This window comes from Ambystoma mexicanum, chromosome 1p (assembly GCF_040938575.1).
Source record: "Ambystoma mexicanum isolate Mex_15411 chromosome 1p, UKY_AmexF1_1, whole genome shotgun sequence".
Taxonomy (NCBI): Eukaryota; Metazoa; Chordata; class Amphibia; order Caudata; family Ambystomatidae; genus Ambystoma; species Ambystoma mexicanum.
The window spans coordinates 404,862,557-404,879,210 of record NC_090921.1 but is presented as its reverse complement, the minus strand read 5'-3'; the positions used below and the strand labels follow the sequence as shown (position 1 = coordinate 404,879,210).

Sequence of the window (16,654 nt, the reverse complement as noted above, 5' to 3'; positions counted from 1 at the left end):
TGAAAACCCAGACATCCTCCATCACAGAAACCTGGTTTTCTGATCACTTCCGACCCATAGCACATGAGGCATTCCAACCAGACTACACACTAATCGCCCACAACAGAACCAGCAGAACAGGCAGGATTGCCATGCTCCACAAATTGCACCTCACCATCTCACACTGAGGAACAATCCTGCAACACAGACTGCAAATCCCTCTTAGTGACATTTCTCCTCTACACCTCTTACCCGTAGCTGCTTACTCATTTATATACCTCCCGGCTACAACAGAAACGTTGCTTATGCTCAAGGTGACTCCCCAGCGCCCGTCCTGGTCTCCCACCCCTCAGTGTAGAACCCCCAAGTTCCAGGCCTCAACGCGGAATGGCAACATCTGCAGCACGGTAGCCCAACTCTGATCGGGTCAGCCATTGGGTGATCCAGGGGCACATCCGAAGGCTCTTCTTTTCGAGACTGAGTTGATGTTGAGAATGTATGTTCCCTCCACTCCAAGGGACTGCTGAAGATCCCTTGACAAAACAGGGCTCCAAGACAGGCGCAGAAGCTGGTTGCCAGGCCTTCTTCCAAAAGGTCCACAGTCTCCTTACACGTCTTGCAGCTGGACAGGATTCTTGGCTTCTTCACTTTCTTCCAGGATCACTGAATAATGGGTGCAGGGTCCCTCAAAAAGCAGGTAAGAACCGAAACTCCCAATAGCCAATCAAAGATCTGCTCCACACACGGGCACACCAGCAGTGGTCCATTCAGAACCAATGATGGCACAACTCAGGCATACCATTCAAACACACTGAAAACAGTTTGTGGATTGGGACCAGACAGTCCCAACCCACTTACTGGCAGCAAATGCACACATGGCCCTGCAGTAGCCCATGAATATTCTCTGCTTTCCCTGTGCACTGGAAGTCCATATAAAGATTTTCCTGTGCTCATAGGCCAGGAAGAAGGGTTAGTGACAAGATGGCGAAGGGAAAAACCTTGTGACACGGCTATGTTTGGACACTGGCCACAGTAGGCAGCCAAACACAGTAAACTCAGTAAAGTAAAATGCACTAAAAAATAGCAAAACTTAGCTTGTGCCACCAGCGTGTCCCTTCGGCACACCTAAAGTAACCAGATATCCTCTGAGTTTTAGTCTAGGGTAAAACAAAGTGTACCCCATTGTACTCCATTGTAAGATGCATTGTACAAAGATAAAGTTACCAAAAGTGATAATCTAACAAGGCCAAGGGAAACAGTGTTTCCCAGTACTGACAGCCTGATAGACATGTCAGTTTCCCCATGACACATTACAAAAGCCAGTGTAGCACAACAAAAAGGCAGGTCAGATTCAAAAACAAAAGCAAAAAGTTTGGGGAGCCATAAAAAGGGAGAGAACAGTACTGTTAAGAGAAATCTTGTCCGAAACTCGCCCTGCCCGTGCGTTGCCCCCCCCCCCCTCACAGCTTAACGCCCACCAATTTTTGGGCTTGCTAAAGCATATTTAACTCATGTATCCCTTAAGTCGGACAAATGGAGGAGAACAAGAAGAGGGGTAAGAATACAGCCTTGCCTCACTCCCCTCTCTGTGATGATGGGTCGTGAGAGATCTCCCTGACTGTTTAATCGCACTTGGATCTTGGTATTTTTATGCAAGTAGACAAGTATTGCAAGTAATCCTGAGGGAATACCCCAGGCCCTCAACATATGCCACAAGCAATATGCAGGGGGGAACTCTGCCTGTCATGCAGTATCCATAAGTGCATTCACTACCTGCCCATTAAGGGCTGTAGACATACCTCGCTGAAATCCAGTCTGTGCCCTATCCAGAATGCACCTGCTCTCTTCCCAGCCTTCAAGTTCCCAAAGCACCACACCTGCAGATATCTTGCTGTCCACATCAAGAAGGGCGATCGGGCGGTAGTTTCTGGGATCCGCTCAATTGCACTTGTAAATTGGGATAACTGCAGTTTTCAAACTTGCAGGACACTGCCTCCTCAAAATTGTTTTTGAAGAGATGGAACAGTTATCGTAGACCAGGAGTCAACATCGGCTTTCAAAATTGAATTTGATAGCCCATTTGGGCCAGCACCTCTTGAGCTGGATGATTTGATAAGCTTACGCGCAACCTGCCCTGAAACGCACAGAGACCAGGCGGTGTCCAAGTGAACAGTTTCAACGTCACATACAATCTTCCCAAACACAGATTCAAAGTGAACACTCAATAAATACTCTGAGACAGGGTTAGTTTGGATGGTAGATCATACTGCCATTCACTAAGGACCAGAAATGAGGTGTTCTTTGTAATTAAGGTTTCTAACGTAAGTTCACCTTAAAGTCAAAATTGGGGATTTGGGGTACACTACACATTACGTTGGGGATAGTGTTACAGGCACTCCCATGTCCCCTTTTGATCCTCGAAAGACAAGATGCAATACTCTGCAGTTACCACTAGATGTCGTCGGACTATATGCACAGCATGTGAATCTAAGCAGATACAACCATCAGAAATGCTATTACGGTAAGTAATGCATGGCATATCAATTGGCTCTATTCCAATTACAATATTCCATACACAGGATTTTTTTTTTCCCTTAAGAAAACGACCCTGTCTTGAGATTTCATTACTCATAAATTGTAGTCTTTTTCTTAGTTTCCTCTTCCGAATCCAAGTCGATTGATCAAGCTGATATTTATGACTGTGAATTGTCTTTATCTCACTCCTTTCTGGCTTATTTAACTCCCATAGAAGTTTGCATTTTTCTGGTTAGCACATTTCCGTTAATTGTCCCTTTTTGATTTTGCCCTAATTGATCCTTTTAAATTCATATTTAACTTTTAACCATCTCCTTTAAACTTAACCACACGATTTCCGTTCATATTCACCAAAAGATCCATTTAATGCGCCCCTTCATTCAGATATATTTCGTCTAACATTCTCAGGGTTAGCATGTTATGGTCACTTCTCTGGGTGGGTCGCTTACATCCCAGAGCTACAGACAAAAAGAGCTCTGGAAAGGATTATATAATCAATGACCGATTTTCCCCTAATTTCCCAACTGTGTAGAGGTTGGAGTTAAGTCGCCAATTAGATTACCTTTTAATGCATGGTCTTCATTCATGCCTAATTTACCTCCAGTTGCTTTTTTTTTCAGGGACCTTTTCCCAGCCGAGGAGTCTCCTCCTCAGCTCTTTATTTCTTTCATTTTTCCTTTTCTTCCCATTTCCGGCAGACTCCTAGGGTCTGACCTTTACCTTTCCCTGGATTCCTAGGGTTAGGAAGTACACTCAGAATGAGTCCTCTCCTACGCCTGAGCATGATTCGGATACCCCATATCTGGCTGGATTGCTTGTGATAACACTTTAGGACTAGCCAGTTCACTCTCCACATCTTTATCCAGAATATTCACTGATAAAGTCTCCAAAGTTCTGTCTACTGCATCTAAGGGCTCTTCCCTTATTAGATGTGAGGGAAGATGGGCAGAAAGTGTTGTGTGCTGCAATAATTAATTGCAGGTCCCTTAAAAGTTGTAGGAAAGCATGTCTCCATAAAGATCCAACCAAAAGGAATGAAAAAGATACCCCGAGATAGAGTAAAAGCCTGCGTGAGTGTGGGGAAAGGTTACCACTCACTCAAGAAAACTGATAAAGAAAATCCAATATTCCAGCAAAAGTGCTGGGGGGCTCAAAGCGGGGAGAATTATGCCCAGAAAATTAAGTTTTATCTAACAGAGTTGAAGGTATCGAGCAGTAGACTCAGACGCAATGGATACGTGTTTCAAAAACCTTATTTACGAATTTGCTTGGGATGGTTGAATTCCTAACTGGCCCTAATTCTAAAAAGGGGAATAATCTCGGCCATTCAACAATAACAAATGCATGCAAGTCGGTCTGGTCCAAAAGAAAAAGGCCTATACTAAGAATACCTAACTTTGCCCTCCTTTGTAAGATAATAAATGTGTTAAGGGAATACAAAAAGGGAAATAGTGTGTCAAAAAGAAATGTCAGAATGGCTACAGCACCAACTCCTTTCCCCAGGTTGAACCCCACAGGATCTAGAGTCCCAATAAACAAAGAATAGGTGGATGGCACAGTTCTCAGTCTTGCACACTTTGGCTTACTGGTACAGTTCAATCTTAGACTTTCAATTTCTGGTAGTTCACTTCCTTGGACTTCACGTGCCTTGTCGTCAATACTCAGTTCATATGCTCTCAATTTCTCAGTTCTGAACAGGCTTCCCTGTGCCGGGCTCTAGCCCGTCTTGTTCTTCGTGGGGGTTCCCTTCCCCACGTTTCATCTAAGATATTTCACTTTTGAAGACTTTCAAAACTGCAAGGAATTTACATAGACCTCTGTATGACCACTGCAACCTCTTTCAATATTCCTTCAATTCACAATCCATACTCCTCTTGTGACAACAATACTTCTTTGTACTTATAAATCCTGCTCTCTTTAGTCTGCCCTCTTGACCTGTTCAAAAGATCATGTCTAACACCAATACCTCTTAGTATTTTTTTCCCATCAAAGCTTATTGGTACTTGTAGTTCTTATTTTACTTTTGCCCTCGTGGCATGTTTCACAATTCACATATTTCATTTTCCTATTTAACTTTATTTCCTTTGATCTCCGTTTTGTAAAATTTTTCAAGAGTTCATAACATTTCAGAGACTTTCGAATGTGTAACTTCCTATTGCAAGACCACTCTACTACTTTCTAGCCTTTTTTTTTTTTAAACAATGGCTCTCTTCATTCTCCTTTTTATCGCCAAATGCGCAACCTTCTCCTTTCAAATCAGTCACTTCCCCATAAACATCAGACTTTTGTTGCCCTCGATAACTCATTAGGTGGTGTTAAATGAATATCTTTAATTTTTCTCGCAGCTCAAGGCCGTTAACCACTCTGCTCCTCCCCAACTCCGCCGTTCACCGGGGAGGGTCGCAGGCCAGTTCCCGGCACCTTGAAGGCTTCTTTCCACTGCTCGCGGGCTCTGCTTTTCGAACACTCGAGGCTTCCTGAAAGCGTGTAAATCTTACTGGGCTTTCTCTCGATCCTCTCAATTGTTGATCAGCCCATTGGCCTTCTGACTCCCACAGCCTGGTTCACATCAGCCTCGGAAGAACTGTTACTTCTCGTACCCAGCCTCACTCAGTGTGTCTGTACGCGTTACCTTTTATTTTCACAGGGAGTCTTAATAAGTGGGAGGTGTACGTTGTTAGAGCTATGTGCCGGACTCTGCCTGGCCTCTTTACAGAGACCGAGCCCATGCAAGTCAGGGGAGAGAATCCTTGTGAACTCATTCCTCATCTTCCTCGGTGCAGTACATTTGTCAAGACAAGGTGGTGAGGAATTATGGGGGTTGTAGTTTCCCAAAAAATAAACTGGGATAGGGGTTAGATGGGTTGTGGAAAAATGGTGATGTCTTCGCCCCCACTCCGAGGACCCCCTACCCAGGTGATCCTCCCTCACTTGCCACCCCCAGGGTCGGGATCTAAAAGCGATTGCCTTTCTCTGCCCACCCGAGTATGGGATTCCTGGGGACTAGGTTGTGAAACACCCTCTGGTTTTTCGCAGTACATGGACTACTTGCACTTTTCTACACCTTTCTGTACTCTCACATGGACTTCATGCTCCCTCATGTCAGAAACAAAAAAATCTGAGGACCTCGACGCGAGGACCATGGTTACAGTGCACATCACACTAGGGATAGTATTACAAACACGCCCTTTCGTCGTCCCTTTTTGAAACAAGTCATGCAATACTCTGCACCAAGCACTAGATGTCGGTCTATGCAAAGCATGTGAATCTAAGCAGATACAAGCATCAGAAAGACAATTACAGGTATGTAATATTTGTCACATAATCGGTCATAGAAATGAATGCTTGTGTCAGAACCTTTAGTGAGATTCATGTAGGCAGGGAACATTCCTTTTGTTGACTTTTGTTGACGTTTCTAGAACATTGTAGTAATTTCATTGGTGAAGCTGGAGACCGCCCTAGTTGAAGTTGACTCTGGTCTTTTAAATACATTTGAAGTTTTGAGAAAGTTGTTTTTTGTTGCCCAGATTTGTGCAAAGGGACTGTATATGCCCTAGTTTTAATCCAGAATCTAAACGTGTCAAATATATTTCTACCTAAGAAAAATAAATGGGAAGTAAAATTACTAAATTCACACTGGGCACAAATATACATTCACCAGCACCACCACCTTACTTTTCAGACAATTAGATCAGATTTGAGTAAGAACAGTGTATTCAGTAAAGTAAATGAGGGAAAAACTAGTTAGTGTTGTGGAACGAGTTAGAAACCGATTAGTATTCAGAAAATGTTAACACTAATACACTGCCTTATTAATGCCTGAGCACTTTAGAAGCTCTTCGCTATTAAAGAAGTGCCCTAGGAGTCACAATTCCAAAGTTGGCCCTTTGTAGTAGATTAGGCAGCTTTTAAAGTAGCAGAACAAGTGTTGGCAAAGCCAACGTGCAGGTTTAAGTGTTCCAAGAATGCTAGAGCAGAGAAAGCAAATGCTCTCCCAATCCCAACACATTAGGAGAAGGTGATGGGGGCGATCCTTGGTTACAACTCCACCCATCACACCCAGGCAAGCGAGAGGTGGGGTTAGGACTTTGCACACGTATATCAATACTGTGCAAGGAGTGGTTGTAGAAAAATGTATGTACTCACCTCCTTTGGTCTGATAATTCATAAAGCACCACTGTGGTTTCTAAATCTACTGGGTCAACTTACTGTGTGTGTCGGTTCCGTTGGAAGAGGCTTAGTGGTTGCTGGCGCATAGTTCACTTTAACTGTTGGGATTGGGTCCTTCTTCTTGTTGGCTCCACGCTCTAGTGAGATGGTTTCTGCGTCTGGACAGATGGATGATCTGGGTACGACAAGCAGACCACCACAATGTTAATGACCTTCCGGGACCCCCCAGGACACTTTGAAGGTGGACTGCTGAGATGAAGACACAATCAGGTGGCGGGAAAGCGACCTTGTAGCAGATTTGAAGAAGCTGGTCCTGCAAGTCCCCTCTTCGTACTGGAGAGCTGCAGAGGGAAGCCACTTTTTTCACAAGCGGAGTCTGTGGCGTCCCAAGTTTTGAACTTGGGCTGTTGACCGAATCAACAAAGCATCCAAGGAGGGAGCTGCTCAGTCTGCCAGGTGGTCTTGGGCACACTTCTTTTGACTCCCAAAGGGCAGGATCCTGGCGCAGCGGTCAGGACTGGTTGTTCCTACCGGTTCAGAGGTTGAAGCACTGATGAAGGCTTTCAGGAGTTAAGAACAAAGAAGAACAAAGAAACAGTGCTTTGCCAGGACTTTGCTGGAGGCAATTCTGGTTGGCTTCAATGGCAATCAATGGGTTTACAACAGAAAGCTTATCTTCAAAGAGGTCAAATGAATGATCACAGGAGTCCTCCTTTTATCTACCACCAATGTTATGGATCTGCACCATTCAAACTGGCAGATGCTGTCCAATCATGGACCGCCTCCGGCATCCACATCTGCCCAGCACCAGATAATCTGACCAGGATGTGGACTGGGACCAGACAGTCCCAGCCCCCTCATTCTGGCCACAAGCACGTACTGCCACTCTCCTCTGGAAAGGGCTTACCTTGTATGGCATATTCTGCCCTGACTGGGTACGAAGAACACCAAAGGACAAGATGGCCAAAGAGTATATGGTACTCTAAATGGCATTATGAGGTAAAATGCAAAGGTGCATGTAGGAAAATTAAAAACATGTTAGAAATGTCTTTGCTGCCACCAGTACGTCTTGGACAAATCTTGCGCATATTCGAAATGTTACTTAAAACAAATAAAACTGATACAAGGTTCCTCTGCCACATCTCACTGTAAGGCAGTGATAATAAAATTGTTTCATGCTGAGTCCCCCTTTGAGTACCAAAGTTGCTGCTGAGCCCACTCTTGAATAACTATGTTGTTGCTGCCCCCTTAGATGCCATATCTGCTTTTATTTCCTATCGGAAGCATGCGCCGTGCTGCCTTTTGGAAGAGACTTGTGCTCCCCATGGACATCCTTTGCGCCAGCCCAGGGGTCCAGCGCAATAGTTAGAAGACCACTACTGTAAGTTGATGTGTGCAGATCAAAAATAACAAGGAATTCCATAATGGGGGACAGTCCACCTCCACTGATTGTTTTAGGGAACTGATCAGTGCCCCCCAAAATGAATTGGCAAAGAGTAAGTTAACATAAAGACTTTACTTGCCTCCAAAAGTCATGTAATGTGAGGAAAAAGCAAAAAGTGGGGGTTCTATAGAGGTCTATGAAGGGCAAGCCGCAAAATGAAGATCTTTACTAACGGCCTCAACTGTTTGTTCTGATAAATGTTGTTGGATATGCCATCTCTGAATTAGTTGAATAGTAACTGTGGCACTAATTCCATAGTGGTGCTTTCTTTTCCTTCAGGCTGGGAAAAACTGGATGTTTAATAATGCAAAGTCTCCTCAACATTGTGAAGTGTTGGCATGGCATCTTCGCACTCGTATAACAGCGGAAGGAGCCCATTTTGAACTACGGCTGCATTTAATCTACCTGATCAACGATGTCCTGCATCACTGGTAAGTATTTTGTGGTGTTGTCGATAGAATTGTTTGCAACTGCTTTTTATTTTACAAGTAACTTGCTTTGAGGTCTCGAGTGGGGTTTTTAACGCTTTTAGGCTGGCAGGTGGTTTTCACTGTCCTCAAATCTACAACTCCACTTAAATTTCCTAACCTAATTAAACTGTGTTGGATTAAATAATCTAACCCCACAAGTCGTTTAGGGTTTATTTGTGTTTTTGTTTTGACCTGGTTTATATGCAACAAATATGTTGCTTCAAGGTGCCAAGTAAGAAAAAGAAAATAATGGATTTGGAAAGGCAGGTTGGCCAGGGAGGGGGGGCAAAGGTACTTAAAATAACCCTTCCAGCAGGGTACATTAACCACAGTTCAGGTGCTGTTAAAATGTGATCATACACACAACTGAGACCTTGATAGATATATTTCTGATGCTTGTTAATCTGCTTAGAATCACATACTGTGTCCAACATCCAGTGGTAACCACAGAGTATTGCATCTTGTCTTTCGGGAACCGAAAGGGGACGTTGGCATAGGCGTGTCTGTAACACTATCCCTATCGTTACGTATAGTGTACCCAAAATACCTCATGCGCTTAGGTCCCTCAGATTGTTTTTTTCTGCCCAGATAACAGGTTGCCTCATTGCAGAGCTCTTCATAAGAGACATTGTTTATCCTTGGATTCACATGCTCATGAATATTCCCCGTTGTCAGGCTGGGAATCCTCGGTAAAAGAAAAAAATCAGTTTTTCTGTTTGTGTCTTTATCCTAATAACCAATCACTGGTCTCTGGGTCATACTGCCCCCAGCCAATGACTGCCCTCTACCTAAGCCCCTCCTCGGGTAGCCATCTTCAGATTGTTACCGCACGTTCAAGTGTTGGGAGTCCTCGTGCTTAGCTCTCAAGCTTTTACTGCGTATTGCGTTTTTTCAAAGAGTTTACTCTTATTTTTTCAGTCAAATTGAGCCTCAAGCTCCACCGATTCATCTTCCGATTAACAGGGACCTGTTTCGGAAATCTCTACGCCCCTCAAGGCCGAATTATCATTAAATTTCACTTCTTGGAGGATTCCAGAAGATCTTTGAGGCCTACCCTGCATGGACTTGGCCGAAGACAAAGGAGACTCAACGCCTCTGTTTAGGATCTGCCCAGGATGTGGACTACAGAACGTCTTCAAGGAGGATGGTCACTCCCGGTGCTTCTACTGACTGCAATCAGACAAATCGCACGTGGAGGAGGCCTGTGCGTTCTGCACATGAAGGGCCGTCGCAAGCGACTCGCTGACTGGCTGGAGACGAAGAGCCCGGCGGCAGGGGAGCCCTGGCAACATACTTATCCCAAGAGAAAATCAACGGGGGCCCAACATAAAGCAAAGCACTGCGAGTCCACGGGCACTGGGTGTGCCGTTGGTACGGGCTCTGCGGCTGCCAGGCCGGGCGTAGCATCGTCAACGCCGTCAACCACGAGCCAATGCTCCGGCTCGACGAAAAGTAAGCCGGACAACCCGGGTAAGCTTCTGGAGAAGGCCCGTCGGCTCCGATGTAGAAAGTCAAGGGGGAGCGAGGCATTGACCCTCCCCCCATTGTGAAGGCCCCAGACACGCCTAAGGTTGTGAAGGCCCAGATTCACCAGGCTAAGGCTTTGACTGAGAGGAGTGGTAGTGTCCCTGGCGAAAACCGCAGAGGCGGCCCCAGTGGAGACGGCCCACAAGCCAAGAGGTTCGCTGCCCACCCGGAGGGAATCTTCTTTCCTGCCCATCGGTAAGACCCCCATGAAAACCCGGGCCGAGAAAGAGTGGGTGGGAGGGACACAGTAGTCCTACTGGACTCAGATATTTCCTCTGAGTTCGAGCTTTGGGCCTCAAGGCAGTCCTTGATGAACCAAAAGGTTTGTCTGGGCATATGGGAAAGACCCCGACGAGGTGGACGTGGAGAGCGACGAGGGAGCTGACGAGGAACCGGAGCACACCACGCTGTTGCCGACGCTCCCGTCGCATCCGCTTCCACCACCGACTGACAGGTCGGAGGACATCTTACTAGCCCTGCACAACCTGTGGTCAGAAATAAGGCGGGCGATTCAGCGGCACCTGGACCGTCGGGGAGCCCTCCATTAAAGCGGAGGCGGGTCCACCCTTGGATCCTTAACCTCCTTCCCCTCTGCTGATGGACGAGACGGCGACGACTGGAACGGACGACGGCGGCGACGACGGTACAGACCTCCCGTCGCCCCCACCCCATGCTTCACCTCCCGACGAAATTGGCTTGTTTCACAACATGATCGCTGGAGCCTCTGAACTTTTTCAGCTTACGCCCCGAAGAGCAGAAGGAGGGATTCCTTTATCGATGACGAAAGGCCAATAGGAAGACTGCTGTTGGATGACATCTGGGACGAAGGGCTGTCCCTCTTGAAGAACCTATCCTCGGCCCCGGCAGAGGGACCGGTACGAGAAGTAGTACCGGGTTCCAGACTCTGCACCTATGTGCCTCAGAGCGCAGCCGTCCCCGGACTCGGTGGAAGAAAGTCGGCAGGGGCGATGGCATCAACTTCCACTTCCCCGCCGAACTGCGAGGGGAAGAATATGGACGCCATGGGACGTCGGGACATCTAGTCAGCAGCGACTATCATTAAGGCGCCCACTGCTCTCGCTGGTGGTTTTAAAATCTCCCCCCTCCTGGACTTCCTACCAGACAAGAGGGTGGAGGCCCTTGAAATCTTTCAAGAAGGCGAGGTGGCTTCGGACCACGCCATCACAGTGGCCACAGAACTCGCCGATACCAGCTTCCGCCAGATGGGCAACAGCGTTTGCCTTCACCGGCGTGGTTGGCTCAGGGCCACCGACTTCCGTCAAGACGTACAGGCGATGGTACTGCACATGCCCTTCGACGGGGACAACCTGTTCGGCAAGGCAGCGGATGAGTCACTGCAGCCCATCAAGGCAGACACCGAGACGGCCCGTGCCTTGGGCATGCTCCATCAACGACGGCCATCCCTTTGTTCCTCCGGAGGCAAGCCACAGGGTGCCTTCAAAGGATTCGGTGGCAGCTCTCCTTCATACCGTCAAGCGGCCCGTTTTTTGTCCCACGAAGTCTACAGAGGTCGCAGCAAGGCCAGAGGACATAGTCGCCGTTGCCAAGGGGCCCAAGGTGGTATGGCCTCGGCGAAGCAGGACTGAACCAGCCGTGACATCGGACCCCTACCCGAGCGCCCCGGACAGAGGCCGGCTGGCCAACTCCGTCGGCGCGTGGAAGTCCATCTCCACCGACCGTTGGGTGCTGGATGCCCTGGCCCACGGACACACTCTGGAGTTCCAAAGGAAGTGTCTCCTTTTTCCACCTGTGGCCAGAAAGAAAACCACATACCGCAGGTGCGAGCAATTTAAAAAAAAAAAAAAGGGCGCAATAGAACGCGTCCCAAAGAGGCTCCGGGGCTCCGGAGTATACTCGCAGTACTCGCTCGTCCGAAAGAACACCGGCCCATTCTAGATCTTCGCCGCCTCACCAAATACATAAAATCCCAGAAGTTCTGGATGGTCACCCTTCAGCATGTGCTGGGACAGCTGGAGGAGGGCTACTTCCTGTCGTAGCTGGATTTGGAGCATGCCTATTTCCACATCCCCATTCTAAAGGGGCATCGAAAGTTTCTATGCTTTATCCAAGGGCGGCACTACCAATTCAAGGCCCTTCCCTTTGGTTTGAAGTCCGTCCCAAGGGTCTTCACCAAGTGCCTGGCACCGGTGGCGCGGTTGCGCCTGCAGGGGATCCACGTCTACCCCTATCTGGACGATTGGCTCATCCGAGTGAAGTCAATGGAACTCGCTGTCGAATACACAGCGAGGACCGTCTGCCTGCTCATAGAACTGGGGTTCTCGATAAACTATGCAAAGTCCTGCTTGGAGCCATCACAGGACGATCAGTTCCTGGGAGCAAGACTCAACACAGCGGCGTACCTAGCTGTGCCGTCGGAGGACAGGATTAAGGCCATCCTGGGCAAGGTACAACGGCTGTTGCCCTTGAAGGTTGCCAGGGTGAGGTCCATCAAGTCCCTTCTCGGCATGTCGTCATGCATCTACCTCGTTCGGCTGTGCAGGCTGCGGATGCGGCCGCTGCCGGCGTTCCTCGACGCCTGTTGGACGCAAGCTGCGGGAAGCCTCGAGGACAAGATCGCCCTCAACGAGACATTCCGTCGAGCGATTCGGTGGTGGGGTGTCCGTGCGCATCTTGCGGCGGGCACAGACTTCCAAACCCCCAGCGCATCAGGAGACAGTGACGACGGACGCCTCCGTGGAGGGATGGGGCGCACATTCCGGAAATCTCCACGCAAGATGCCTGTGGCTCCCAGAGGAGAGAACGTTGCACATCAACGTACTAGAGCTTCGAGCCGTGTTTTGGGCGTGAAGTAATTCCTTCCGTCTCTCACGGGCAAGGTGGTGCGGGTCTTCACCGACAACGCCACTACGATGTTCTACATTCAGAAGCAAGGGGGCACTAGATCCCCAGCTCTCTCCAAGGAAGCGCAGGACCTGTGGCACTGGGCCGTCACCCAGAGGATGCTCCTGGTAACCTTTCATCAGGCAGGAGTGAAGAACACTGTCGCCGACTCACTCAGCAGGGAGCTCTGCTCTTGCCACGAGTGGGATCGTTGGCAGGATCAGGTGGATCTACTGTTTTCGACGATGGGGCAATCCCCAGATCGATCGGTTTGCGACGGCGATGAACACCCGGAGGTCCACCAGCAGGTTTCCCCAGCCGGGGAGCATGGGGGATGCATTCTCATTCCCCTGGGACGGCCTGTTCCTCTATGCGTTGCCGTTGCTCCTACGACTAATCAGTCAACTCAGATGGTCCCGGTGCAGGGTGATCCCTGTCGCACCGGCGAGGCAGATATGGTACCCGGACCTTCTGGACATGTCGGCGTCCCCTCCAGTCAAGCTTCCTGCAGACGCAGATCTTCTCGCCAGGGACGACCCGTTGTCGCTGAAACCTGCAGCGCTAGAGTTCGGAGTATACGAGATCCTGGCGGACTGCAAGAAGGTACTTTCCAAGGCCAGGGCTTCTCTGACTCTTAAGTGCTACAGACATAAGTGGAAGAGGCATCTGGTGGCGTGCACAGAAGATAAACCTTCTACGGATTACGGCCCCTCAAGTGCTGCCGTACTTGCTATCGCTGGCCAATGTGGGGTTGGCGCACACCTCTATCAAGATGCATCTGGCAGCTATTTCCCGCTACACCAGAACTCCAGGGAGATCGTCCCTGTGGTCGCATCGCCTGGTTAAGGAGTTCATGAAAGGACTTTTCCGCTCGTTCCCGCCGGTGAAGGCTCCGACCCCGGCGTGGGAGTTCAATGTGGTGCTGACTAGGCTCATGGGTCCCCCGTTCGAGCCTCTGCATTCAGCACCTCTAAAATTCCTATCGTGGCAGACTGCGTTCCTGGTGGCCATCCCCTCCCCACGACGAGTGGGAGAGATCCAGGCCCTCTCCTGTAAGCCTCCGTACTTGACTTTCCACGCAACGAGGGTCGTGCTGAGGATGCACCCCTCCTTCATGCCCAAGGTGCCGTCGGACTTCCATCTCAACGAGCCCCTGGTGTTAGCTGGTTTCTTCCCGTCGCCTTCGTCGCCGGCTGAGAGGACTTTGCACTAGCTGGATGTGGCTAGAGCGCTGAAGTTCTACGTGGAATGCACAAAGAGTTTTCGGAAGACGTCACAGCCGTTTGTGAACTTTGGACATGTGAACCAAAGAAAAGGCAATCTCCAAGGCCTCCATCTCCAGGTGGCTCGTCGGCAGCATCACGCACTGTCACTGGTTGGCAAACAGACCATTCCTCTGCAACTACGGCGTTCCTGTCTGGTGTGCCCCTGCTGGACATCTGCAGGGCTGCTACGTGGAGGTTGATGCGCACCTTCACAAAATTCTACAGGGATTCCAGGGAGGAGTCCAGAGTCGGCCAAGCAGTGCTGCGCCACCTGTTCGCTTGAAGGTGAGCCTGGTGAGGAGGTAAGAGATGCTTAATGTTGAACCTTGCCTCTTCCCGTGGTTGTGCATGTGTGTACTGCTATGCATTCTTTTATTCATGAGCATGTGAATCCATGCCAGACCCCATGCTGGAGAATGAACAAGTTACTTACCTGTAACTGTTCTCTAGCATGGGTTTGCCATGGATTCACATGCAAACCCTCCCGCCTACCCCTCTGCGGCTCTTTTGGTCCTACTGCCACTTTACGTGCTACCAAATCTGAAGATGGCTGCCTGAGGAGGGGCTTAGGTAGAGGGTAGTCATTGGCTGGGGGCAGTATGACCTAGAGACCAGTGATTGGTTATTAGGAGAACGACAGTTCAGAAACAAAACTGAAACTGATATTTTCTTTTACCGAGGATTCCCAGCCTGAGATGGGGAATATTCATGAGCATGTGAATCCATGACAGACCCATGCTGGAGAACAGTTACAGGTAAGTAACTTGTTCCTTACCAACTTTGTCAGTTTATTTCCCTAAAGTCATTTCGGCAGTGCTTCAAGATACTACGACAAAGACTGCAGGAACTTTCAACGGCAGTGGACCTCAATGCCTAAGATCAGTGGCAGTCCTCCACGTGGCCGAGCCCTCTGGCAGGCCTACACAGTAGGGAGAGTGGGGTCGGGGTGGTCATATCTTTCGCCATGTCTCTCCTCTTCCCCCACTTTCCCCTCTAGGTCTGGTCATCATTTTCATTACCTTTCGCTATGGAAATGACGCCATTTAGGTTTTGCCCCTCTTGCAGGGTCAGGTACCCATGGAAGGACGAGCACGATAAGTGCAATAATTATCTGCCCCTTGACCACGACGAAGCGTGGTGCGTGGCTTGTAAACTCCTTCGACCCAAGACCCATAAGGAGCGTCGCGTTAAGCGGTGGGCTGCCTACGGCCTGTCGCGGGCTGGATCTTCATCCCCCACCGCCACACCCGCCGAAAGTGACGGGGGCACCAGTGATGACCAAGCATCCGTCACAGATGCCATTGACGTTATGACGGACCCTCCTAGGTCCGCTACGCCCGTTCCTGACACTTCCAGGCCTGATGCAAGTCACGCTACAGGGACAACACCCGGCGACGGGGGCGTACATAAAACCCTCACTAAACACACAACCCCTCCACCAATTTCGATGAGCTCTTCGTAACCTGTGAAAGCGCCAACAGGACCGCCGAAAATGTTGACGGTTTCCTCTGATCTTGCAGATCAACATCCTTTCCACAGCAGCGTATTGCGACTGGGCCCTCGAAAATTAAGGGCGCTACTTCAAAATTACAGTTGGCCGGCGAAGCGCGCTCGTTCGACGCCCCCTAAGGCCCCGGCAGCACAAATCTGTTAGGCCTTCTAGTCAATTGATAGGGGAAAAACCTACCTCTAGGCCTCCTTCTACCTCTAGGCCTACGACATACCCCGATTCACCAGACATTGCCGAAAGTATTGCGAGGATCACTTCGGAAGTGGGGTTGATGCCTAAGGGAGATGTCGAAACGCAAGGAGCGTGCCGCGGACACGTCTGAAGACGTGCCACAGCACCCCGATGCTCGCGAAGACTATGAGGATAGTCAGGAGCCTTGATCTAGCGCTATTGCTAATAAATTTCGGCACCAAAGGCAAGAAAATAAAGATTTTCCAACTTTTACACCTTCTGGTTCATCCAAATGGACCAGGGAAAAAATTTGAAGGGTGCATGGACTGCCTGGAAAGGATTGTGTTGCTCTGAGCACCCTACACCCAAGAGACTTCGTGAGGATCCTCTTTCTATGTCAACCATAAGATTTCCTGGAAATTCAGAAATGAAATGGTCCTGAGAGGATTCTAATCACCCCGAGGAAGAAATTCAAATGGACACATACCAACATATCTATGATGAGTAAGAAGAGAATACCTTCTTACAAGACTATACTGCAGATGACCAGGCGGATGCCACAGACAACTGGGAGGACATTCATCAAGTTGAGACGGAGCCATGGGCACTCTACTCACAATCAGGACACAAATGTCCTATGTGTGGACTCCTCTCCTTCCACCCCGGCACGCCAAGCATTGCCAATAGACGATCAGAGATGGCCTTTAATGCATTCTTAAGG

The 16,654-nt window shown here is 49.0% G+C and overlaps 1 protein-coding gene across 5 annotated transcripts in view; it reads left to right on the top strand.

Moving 5' to 3' along the window:
- CHERP (calcium homeostasis endoplasmic reticulum protein) overlaps window positions 1-16,654 on the top strand; it is a 1,035,077-nt gene that overhangs the window by 179,660 nt on the left and 838,763 nt on the right. For all 5 annotated transcript variants that reach the window (XM_069649195.1, XM_069649194.1, XM_069649192.1 and 2 more), the window contains exon 5: window positions 8,408-8,559. In XM_069649195.1, the coding sequence (XP_069505296.1) occupies window positions 8,408-8,559 (152 nt within the window). The remainder of the gene's footprint in view (window positions 1-8,407; window positions 8,560-16,654) is intronic.